Below are 10,541 nucleotides of genomic sequence, written 5' to 3'. Positions count from 1 at the left end.
CTAAAGCTTCACGCAGCTTCACGCCTCGTAATGCGCGACTGAAGTGGCCATTTGAAAGCGATGCCCACTGTAGGAGTGTGAGAGTTCCTCACAACATCAAGGTAACCCCAGCAACACAGGTATCCACTTATCAGCTGACTCTGGCCAAGGTTGCTCTTGGTTGCTCACTCTTCTTGGCGAGTTTTTAATCTCCGTCCATAGCTTTGGCCTTGGGCCCACTCTGAAGTCTCAGGTTCTCATCCGGCGCTTCGTCTCTGTGACACTACGATTTTAATAGAAAGAAATGTGATGCAACCCAAATCAAATGGAATAGAATTGAGCCATCTGAGAATAGCGCTCCTGAACTCTTCTCCTTGCGTAACTCCATTTACGCGGCGTGACCGATGCACGCTCTGCCCCCGTGGTCGGCGCTCTTTGATGTGGTGTTTGATCTAGCGGCTCGGAGCGTGATGGGCACGCGAGGGACCAAAGGCCTCGGACGAGCTCTCTCTTCCTTTTCCACATCCTCTTCCTGGTCCACGCTCCGCAGCGCCTCATCCCCGTGGCCGTGGGAAGCGGGCGGCAGTAGAAAAACTCATATTTGCATATGGTCCTGCCAAGTGAAGCATCGCCTGCCCTGGGCTCTGCTTCAAACCTGCCCCGGCGCCAGCTCAGACAGCCAACGGCAGGCAGAGAGAGAGAGAGAGAGAGAGAGAGAGAGAGAGAGAGAGAGAGAGAGAGAGAGAGAGAGAGAGGGTGAGAGAGAGAGAGGGAGAGAGAGAGGAAGAGAGAGAAAGAGAGAAGGGGGGTCTGCTGAGAGCCACTGCAAAATATCTCATACACATGCACTTACACACAGCCAAATAATCACTTATACCCTCTCACTCTTACACAGAGGATTGGAGCATAAAACACACACACACACACACACACACACACACACACACACACACACACACACACAGTCACACACATGCACACACACACACACAAACATGCACGTATGCACAAAGTGAATATCTACACATAAACACAAGCACACACTCTGACACATTGTACTCCCAAAACAACTGTGTGTGCATGGCTAAAACTCAAACTATTGCATTCACAAAGGCACAGAGTAGAGAGCTGCACCCTTCAACTGTCATCCACAGCCCAGGCACACACGCAGCCATGTCTGACACGGGTTATGTGTACTGATTTTTGTATTTACTGTGTCTGCAGGGGGACAGAAGTGGGTCAGTCTGTTCAGAGAGGACAGAAATCACTCACTGGGAAAGAGGGAGAGACAGAGAGAGAGAGAGAGATGGAGAGAGGGGGGGCAAATAAAAGAGCATGATTTAATGAATAAGATAAAGAATGGAGAGGAAAATGAAAGGATGAGCAGAGGGGGGAAAAGTGAAAGAGGAGATAGGCTTGGGGAGAGAAGATTAAGGAGAATAGTAAGAGGTGTGGAGAGAGAATGAGAGGGAGAGATTGAGAGAGGAAGAGAGGGAGAGAGGGAGGGGAGGAGCAGAAAGGGAATGGAGAAACAGGCAGATGGAAAAAAGAGAGAGAGAGGACAGAGCAAAGGAGTGACCATGGTTTAATGAGGTCGACAGTGCTGGATAAATCCTGCCAGAAAGAAAGAAGAAAAAAAGAACGCAAAGAAAGGGGGTGGGAGGGAAGAAGGGAGGGAGGGAGGGGAAAAAAGACATTTCTCCCTTCCTTGCCAAACTGAAATGTCACTTTGACGCACGGTTGAGCTTGCTGAGGCGACTAACGTCCTGCTTTTTAAAATGCGCCTCACGTGGTCCCACTCCAGCTGCCCTCAGCTCTCCCAAGGCCCGTCCCGTCTGCCAGGAAGGGGGCTCCGCCGGCTCCCCTAATAGCCCCTGCACCACGACCCCGGGAGCCAAAGGCCAGACCTGCCGCACGGTCCCCCAGACTCTCCTGACTACGGCAACCAGCACAAGAGGTCTGTCTGAGTGTCCGTGGTACCCGCTCTGTCTCCGTGCCACTTAATGTATATCTCTCTCTCTTTTTTTTGCATATTTTGTGGGTTATTTTTTTGTTGTTGTTTTGGGTAACTGGTTTTGTGTGTGTGTGTGGTTTTTTTTTGGGGGGGTGGAGGGAGGTTTTATTATGGGTTGGTTTTAATGTTACCTGGTTTCCTTTTTGACTGTCAATAAAGGAACCTTAAAAAAGTCTTTCTCTCTGTTTCCCTTTCTCTTAATCACTTGTCCCTTTCTCTCTTTGATGGAGGGAGTCATCTTCCCTCATCATTATAACCCCTAACCAGTGGGAACTGCAGGGGTAGGAACTACAGCAGGACTGTTGCCTTAGAGGCGGAGACGGGATCAAATGTGATCTAATTCAAATCCCAACTGGCCTCTTCATAGAGGGAAGTAATGCACCTTTGGCTGTGCACGTACACTTGGGACCCAAAATGGGTGTCAGCCCTCAGTAACAGAACAGGGTCAAGTGTGAGCAGTAAGATATCATTTTGGATAAAGAGAAAGCCATTATGATTGTATATGCCCTAATGTTAATCCAGGTATACTGGCAGCAAATACGAGCTAAAAAAAAGGTAGAAATGTGTGTTTTTGGTCGTGTAAGCTTCATGTATATAGAAATGTCAGTCCATGTACAAAAATGACACACTATTAAGTTTTATGCATGAATATTTTTGTGCGAATAAATCATATGACAGCACCTGTCTCCCATTATCAAGATCCTGAGGTTGAAGGGATGATCTGCCTACTTAGCTACTGTCTACCATTCTCCGCTGTCGGCAGTTTTTCTTATCAACGTTCACATCTCCAAGTCGCTCAGTCTGATATCTATTTTTTTCCGTCTCCCTTTCTGCTCTTCCTTTTCCTTCTCAGACAACCTGTCTCACCGCCATTTGCCCATCTGCCACCAATCCCTTTCTATCTCTGTCCTTCCTTTCCTAGTTCTATCTTACATTCTTTCTCTCTTTTTTGGGTACAGTGAGAGAGAAAGAAGATACTGAATGGCAGGGTGAGAAGTACAGTTGTGGAGTCCCACCAAACAGCTTTCTATTATAACGAATCAAAATGGCCCTGAAAAATAGAAAGGGGCCAATTAGAGCGATGCGATGGCGACGGTTACCCTGTCGTTCCACTTGCGCTCTGTGTGGCCCCATTCACTTCAATAGATTCTATTCTAATTTTGCCGGTCGCCTGCCATAAATCGCCGTCGCGTCGCCGGCCGTGTGTGTAGGCCTTTAGTGAGAGAGAGAGACGATACCGAATGGCAGGGTGGGAAGTACAGTTGAGGAGACCCAAAGAGGAAGAAGGTGGAGAAAGACAGGGTTAACCGATGTGGTGAGAGGCTGTAGGACGTTTTTGAAGTGCCTATGCGACTCTTACCCTAGTAACCACATCACAGGCCTGGGGGAAAGGGCTGAGCTATGCAGTCCCTGCTGCACTCTGAGGTGGACTGTTTGGCATGTTTCATTTGTCATATGTCAGTGCGTGGACCCTTACATGCGCATACTGAATGCAAGTGCACAAGCAATCTCACAAGGACACATAAGACACTCATGTACACACATACAGACGCCTAGACATCTACACACAACACACATACTTGTACATAACTTATAAACTGTATAAATTGCATACAGTATTTCAACATTTTCTGTTTGCTTGCAGGATTGTGAGTTTGTTTTGCCATGTTTGTGTACAAATAGTGCTTGTGTACATCCCTGTGTGTGCATATAGCATTCATATTTGCATGTTCACCCACACTGTTATCACCTCTCTCTCGCTTTCTCTCATTCCCCTACTTCCCTCTATTCCCACCTCCTTGTGTGTGTGTGTGTATGTGTGAGTGTGTGTGTGTGTGTACGTGCGTGTGTGCCTGCGTTCATGTGAGTGTGGGTGTGTGTGTAGGTGCATCTGTGTGTGTATAAGTATACGTATAAGTATATATACTCTTTTGATTCCGTGAGGGGAATTTGGTCTCTGCATTTATCCCAATCCGTGAATTAGTGAAACACACTCAACACACAGTGAGGTGAAGCACACACTAATCCCGGCGCAGTGAGCTGCCTGCAACAACAGCGGCGCTTGGGGAGCAGTGGGGGGTTAGGTGCCTTGCTCAAGGGCACTTCAGCCGTGCCTACTGGTCGGGGTTCAAACCGGCAACCCTCCGGTTCCAAGTCTGAAGCGCTAACCAGTAGGCCACGGCTGTGTGTGTGTGTGTGTGTGTGTGTGTGTGTGTGTGTGTGTGTGTGTGTGTGTGTGTGTGTGTGTGTGTGTGTGTGTGTGTGTGTGTGTGTGTGTGTGTGTGTGTGTGTGTGTGTGTGTGTGTGTGTGTGTGTGTGTGTGTGTGTGTGTGTGTGTGTGTGTGTGTGTGTGTGTGTGTGTGTGTGTGTGTGTGCGTGCGTGCGTGCGTGCGTGCGTGCGTGCGTGCGTGTGTGTGAGAAAGTGTGTGTGTGAGTATGTGTGTGTGGAGAGCTGTGTGTGGTGGAGCCTGTGCTGGATCCTGCTGCTCCTGGAAAGCGTGTGGGCCTCCCGCTGTGGCTGAGAGTGCTTGCACACTTGGCTCCTCGGGGCCCTGGGCTCAGGCACTGGGACTCGCCTGCTCTCTCTCTCTCTCTCCGCCCCCCTCTCTCTTTGAGTCTCTCTCTCCCTTTCTCTCCGTGTTTCCCTCCCCCTGAACTGGCCCCAGACGGGAGAGGAATGCTCCAATGGCCTCCTGCCTGCCTCCCCTGCCGCGACACTCTCTGACAGGAGAAGGGGCTGGAGCTTTGCCTTGGCCCTGGTAACACTTACTGCCACAGACTCTGCTCTCTCTCTCTCTCTCTCTCTCTCTCTCTCTCTCTCTCTCTCTCTCTCTCCTCTTTCCGTCTCTCTGTTCCTCAGCTGGGACACCATCAGAGCCTGACTCAGGGCTTTTCTCTGAGGGGTGGGGGTTACAGCAGGTGTAAGGCACTCCATGAATATGGAGGGCTTCAAGCCAGGAGAGAAGTCCAGCGTATGGAAACTAACATTCACCCCCCCCCCCACACACACACACATGCATAAAGACAGATATCTTTAGAATCACACACACACACACACACACACACTCTCTTTCTCCTTTCTTTTTTTCTAACTTATTCACTCACACACACACACAGACCACATCCAACCCACACGACAGACAGACAGACACACAGACACACACACACAAGCTTGTGCACATGCTGTTACACATCCTATTTGCTCAGCCGCTTCTAGCTTATAGATGGGGAGAGTTGTTTAAACGCTGGGTAGTGACGCACATCCAAACATGCAAAGACCAGCATGACCATGCCATGTTGTTACAGCAAATTGGCACTCCAGGCATAAACAGTGATTCACCAGAAACCAGGGAAGCAGAGAGATAGGTAGATAAAGAGAGAAAGACAGAGAGAGAGAGAGAGAGAGAGAGAGAGGTGCACTTGTAATATTATAGGTTTTTTCTCACTGCTGAGACACAGAGTCCGGAAGGCCCCACTATTAATAATTTAGGCAGGCCAAGAGCAGTCAAAACATCTACACGTGTATGGGTGACTTTCTCTTCCCCCATTTCCCCCCATTCACGCCTTCACCATGCAAACAGAGCGCACGCGCATGCCATGTATCTAAGTTTTGAGCACTGACACAAGCATCCACTCGGCCATCGCAACAGCAGGAAAGGTCACACATCGGTATGTTAGCACGCACTCTCCATCATGGAATGCGTCGGTCCTTTATCGTTCACTCAAACATATGTGCACGCACAGACAAACAGCGTCTCAGTTAAGATAGGGATTTCTGACACTGCCCTGGAAGGGAAGACTGCTTGCTTGAGGACTGGGTGTGTGAACCCCCAGATAATAACAACTAGTTAACAGACTATAAGAGACCAAATAGGTCACACATAAAGCTTCGTTCCGTCATCTCCAGAATTGTGTAGGTAAGGCTTTCCCCAACATTCATGAACGCAGGTGGACAAATCACACGATCAATATGGATGCAGCCAGGTCGTGAAAAAGGCATACGTGCGCGCCACAGCTTGTTCGCCCCCTGTCAATACGGTGTTAATTCTCCTCAAATAAGAGAGCGAAAATAGGATCGAAAGTAAATGAGAGAAAGCTTAAAGGATGTGCCCAAATGGGATTGGTTGCAGGGAATTAAAGACGAGTGTGAATCAACGGACGGGTTTACTCGAGGGAGCGTTGACCCAGAAGCTTGTTAAACGGGGAGGCTTTGACTACTACTTAGCCAAGACGAGAACTGGCGAGACGGGAGGAGATATACGGAAGGAGATATACGGAGTAGCAGGGAGAGGAGACGGTAAGGATAAGCAGGCTGATCCGTTTCAAGCAGTCATATACTTCGTCGTTAAACATTCATTAACCATACCCAAACTGCCAACAACGAAAGGTTCCCGTCTCATTTTAGTTCATCAATGGATTTTACATCGCCTCGGGTAAACAAGGGCAAACGTAATGAAAGACAGACAAAAACGACTACCGCTGCAAACTATCCCGTCTCTCTACACACATCTATCGACACTCGACACCACCGAAAAGCCAAGCTCATGGAAGAGCGCAGGGCAAACGTGTCCGTCGATAAGATTCCTTCCAACTCAGGCTTGTACTCCAGAGACCGCAGGGCTACTGGCAAGGACAGCACACTGGTTATCTCTAGGCATTTGGTCTAGTAGCCTTATCTTAAACACCCAAATAGTCCGGTGGACAACACAGGTGCTTTAGCCAGCGTGAGGCGGTGCTACAGCTTACAGCTCGTAATTGGGGTCCATCTGTCCGTTTATACAATCACCAAATCAATCGCACCTAAATCACCCCAAGACCCGTGCACAGGCTAGTGTCTAATGCGTGATGCTTACATATGAGAGCATATCATCAGTAAAAAAAAAAAAAACATTAATTAACATGAGACAAATGAACTTGATTCTTGGCAAGGTGGTGTCCTTTCAGCGTTTTGTGCGCGAGTGCATGCTTTCGTGTAGCCACACGGCAGTTAAAGACAAATGCATAACAAATATAACCTTACCTCCAGACCTGCCCCAGTTGCAGGATGTGAATGACGGATTGAAAGATCCACATGCAGACTCTGCAGCACCTCCGGGTGCTGCTCAGTGTGCCCGTGGCGGGCAGCGAACTGGCCCCGGCAGCATTGCCGGTGCTCCGTTGATCGCTGCCCTTGGTGCTGAAATCACCTCCGCACGCCACAGGACCTGCCCCGCTGGATGTCCCGCTTAGCTCTGTGTAGTCATACACGAACCACCTGAAACTCAACACCTGGACCACGGTGGAGGGAACCACGACGAAGAGCAGCGTCAGCCAGAACCACCAATTGTTCCCCCTCAGGTAGTAGTCCGCAGCCAGCCACAGGTCTGTGGCCCCGTCGGAGAAAAAGACAAGGAGAGCGCATAGCACCCAACAACAGTCCACGAGCGTGTACGGCGTTCCGACATACCGGTACAGGGTTGGGCGTTGTTCGGGTCCGACCAGACACCGAGACGGGGTCTCACTCTGCTCAGACACGGCTGCTCCATCCGACTTAGCGGCCATGTTTGTTGTAGGAATGATAGTGGGAAAGGGAAAGCGAGGTAGAGTGAGGGGAGGGGAGGGGGATGTGTGTGAGCGCATGAGTGAGTGAGAGAGAGAGAGAGAGAGAGAGAGAGGAACAGAAAAATGGAAAAGGAAAAAGAGAGATATCCTCGAGGCAATACTGGTACCAATTCGATGGCTATTTTTGTCAGTCCGTTTTTAGTTGTCATTACTTGATATAGCCCTGTGCTCAGGCTAGCACCCGGCCATGGAGAGAGACCCAGCCTTTCATCCTTAAAAACTCAACTGCAGGCGTCTTTGCGATCGACCTAGAGAGGTCCCGCGGGTTACGCTGGTTTGAAATCATACCAGTCACTGATCCATCATAGCACCTACATGTAAGCTGCTTCAGTAGCCTATAACAGGTTCGTCTGATAATTGGAGAATTTCTTGGCTCGCTGCTTGCGCGTCTACTCTCAACAGTAGCCTAATAATTAAACCTCTACTGTCTTAATAATTTATCACTTAATTATGAATAAATAATTAATGGCATTAGTTTGTTCTTTGAAGTGTTGGTCGTATTGTCATACCACACAAAAAAAAACAGCATAACTGGATGCATATGTGCAGAGGATTCATTTGATTCATGTTTCAATTAAATCCTGTCTTATTCCTGTCACACCGTCACATTTGATGGTAGTGATATGGAACCCATCCTATATCACGTAGGCTAATTCTCAAATGACGCTTGTTCCATTGCCTACTATTTCCTGTTTTTTTTTTTTTTTTATCAGCGCAGGCTAGGCTTCTATATAATAAAGTCAGACAGAATAGCCTGCCTGCTTGCAGACGTATTTTCCGGGAATTACTTAATTATGTGGGAGATTGTTGCAACTTCTTTCCATCATGAACTGTAATTTCCCACTGTGTCTCTGTTCTCTTGGCATATGCGCTGTCACAAGGCGGTCTAGTTGACAGGAGGAGCATACGAGTAAATAGCCTGGATACATTGTGACGTTTTCAATGAAAGTGTGTGTGTGTGTGTGTGTGTGTGTGTGTGTGTGTGAGAGAGAGAGAGAGAGAGAGAGAGAGAGAGAGAGAGAGAGAGAGAGAGGAAGGTAGAGAGAGAGAGCTGCTGGAGACGGAGAGCGAGATCGACAGAGAGAGAGAGAGGGGGGGGGGGCAATGTGCTTCTGTTTGCTGAAAGGGGTGGGGTCGCTATAGTCTAATAGCCTACATTTAATAAAGACTTAGACAGTAGACACCACATCACTCTACCTATACAGCTACATTAGTTGGCAATATATGAAAATGCCGATTTCAGCTCAGTTAAACATGCTGTCTTTTGTTCTTCCCGAAACCAATAAATTGCTCGAAAGGAGGGTGCGGCAAAATAATTGCTAGCTTTCTCTCTGAGTCTATTGAGGTGGTAGTCAATGATCATTAAAATTGGCAGCGAAGTAACTGGATAAGCTCTTTAACTTCCAGCAGACATAAATCCCGCTAAGCGTTGCTCTGTGACTAGATCCGAAATAAACCTGCGCAAAACCAACTTGCCAGAGGCGGATTAAATGGTGTCACTTTGCAGTATCAGTGTTGAGGTTGCAGGCCCTGCCACAATATCAGGTCCTGTGCGCCGTCACTGAGAGTTTGAGAAGCAGCGCGACCTCCTTTGCCTCGGAGCAATGGAATGAATCCCAGCGAGAAAAAGTCAGGGTCAGGCTGAATGAAATCCGTCTGTCTGAGGGGACGCAGAAGGGGCAGGAGACCATATTTATTTTATTTACCACCCCCCCCACCCCCCCCAGATCAAACCATTCGCTGAGAAGCCCCCCCCCCACCAATTCATTAGATGAAAATCAAGATGCACTTCTTTTCAGCCATTATGCCATGTCAGATATTGGCTTAGGTCGGCCTGACCGACATTAACTGAGTTAACAAAATTGACATGTCCCGAGGCCTTTATTATAACATTTGGTGTGTATGTCATGTGTGTTGTGGTCTACCCTACCACATAACTGTAGCGCTCCTACGTCCTGGTCCATTGGCCCTTCCTTGTGCTTAGGCCAGAGGAGTGGCGAGTCGAGGCTCAAGCACTGGTGTCCTGATCTGCTGTGACAACCTGACGGTCTGACAGCAGGGGGAAAATAACAGAGCCAGGGATAAGACACAAAAGATCCAGGTCAGCTCTCTCTCTCTCTCTCTCTCTCTCTCTCTCTCTCTTTCTCTCTCTCTGTCTCTCTCGTCACTTGTGCTGTGCTGGGCCATTAGGGAGGAAGGCTGCAGGGAGGAGGGTCTGCTTACAGCTCACACACAGCCAAAGGGCATGAGCGAGGCGCCATGAGACATGAGCCAGCCGAGTTCAGATTCTTCCAGATGAGGACACCTCGATCTCCACTTTCTGGGGACCAATAGGAGCTGGTTTGGTCGTCTGATTTTATGTAATGCTGACAGTTGAACAGACCCTCAGCAGATTCTCTTTCACCAAGATTTATTATGAGAAGCTGACAGAATTTCCGAGCGTAACAGTCTAAAGATTATCCCTACAGCCTAAAAAGGAACCGGCAAAACAGTCGAGCTGATGGTTAATCACTGCCCGATCCTCATCACAGTCTGGTGGGTGCCGTTCGGACATATGAAGGGCCCCCTGCAGCATGGCTGTCCAGAGACGGCTTGTCAAAGACAATACAAAAGGCAGTGGAGTCTTACGAAGCTGAGGCTCTGGGAGGCTTAGGCTGCCCCGCGCTGACATTGAAGAGCAATGATGTCTTTGTGCGTTGGTATGTGCTTCTCGCAGAGGTGCCCACAAAGCTAAGGGCGGGGGGGGGTCAGGCAAAGGTCAGAGAAGATTGGCCCACATCTCCATCGACGGACTTATCCGTTAACGGAAAAAGGAGGCGTGATGAATGAAAAGTAGCAGGCGTTATCGGGCATAGCTTGGAGGGGATATTCTTTCCTATTTTTCTCCAGCCGACCGGTTTGAAGTTGTCCATGAGTCAAACAGAGGCTGCAGGCTTTCCCATTAGAC

At 48.8% G+C, this 10,541-nt stretch overlaps 1 protein-coding gene across 1 annotated transcript in view; it reads right to left on the bottom strand.

Moving 5' to 3' along the window:
* Positions 1 to 7,534, bottom strand: part of xkr7b (XK, Kell blood group complex subunit-related family, member 7b) — a 65,792-nt gene extending 58,258 nt beyond the window's left edge. Inside the window, exon 1 of the mRNA XM_076276107.1 lies at positions 7,014 to 7,534. Coding sequence (XP_076132222.1) covers positions 7,014 to 7,534 — 521 coding nt within the window. The remainder of the gene's footprint in view (positions 1 to 7,013) is intronic.
* Positions 7,535 to 10,541: the final 3,007 nt, after the last annotated feature.

The sequence above is a fragment of the Alosa pseudoharengus genome, unplaced genomic scaffold, assembly GCF_046254945.1.
Source record: "Alosa pseudoharengus isolate Yale_2024_CS ecotype anadromous, Long Island Sound unplaced genomic scaffold, YU_APseudo_1.1 YU_APseudo_1.1_scf_9, whole genome shotgun sequence".
NCBI lineage: Eukaryota > Metazoa > Chordata > Actinopteri > Clupeiformes > Clupeidae > Alosa > Alosa pseudoharengus.
This window is presented reverse-complemented; position numbering and strand designations above follow the sequence as displayed.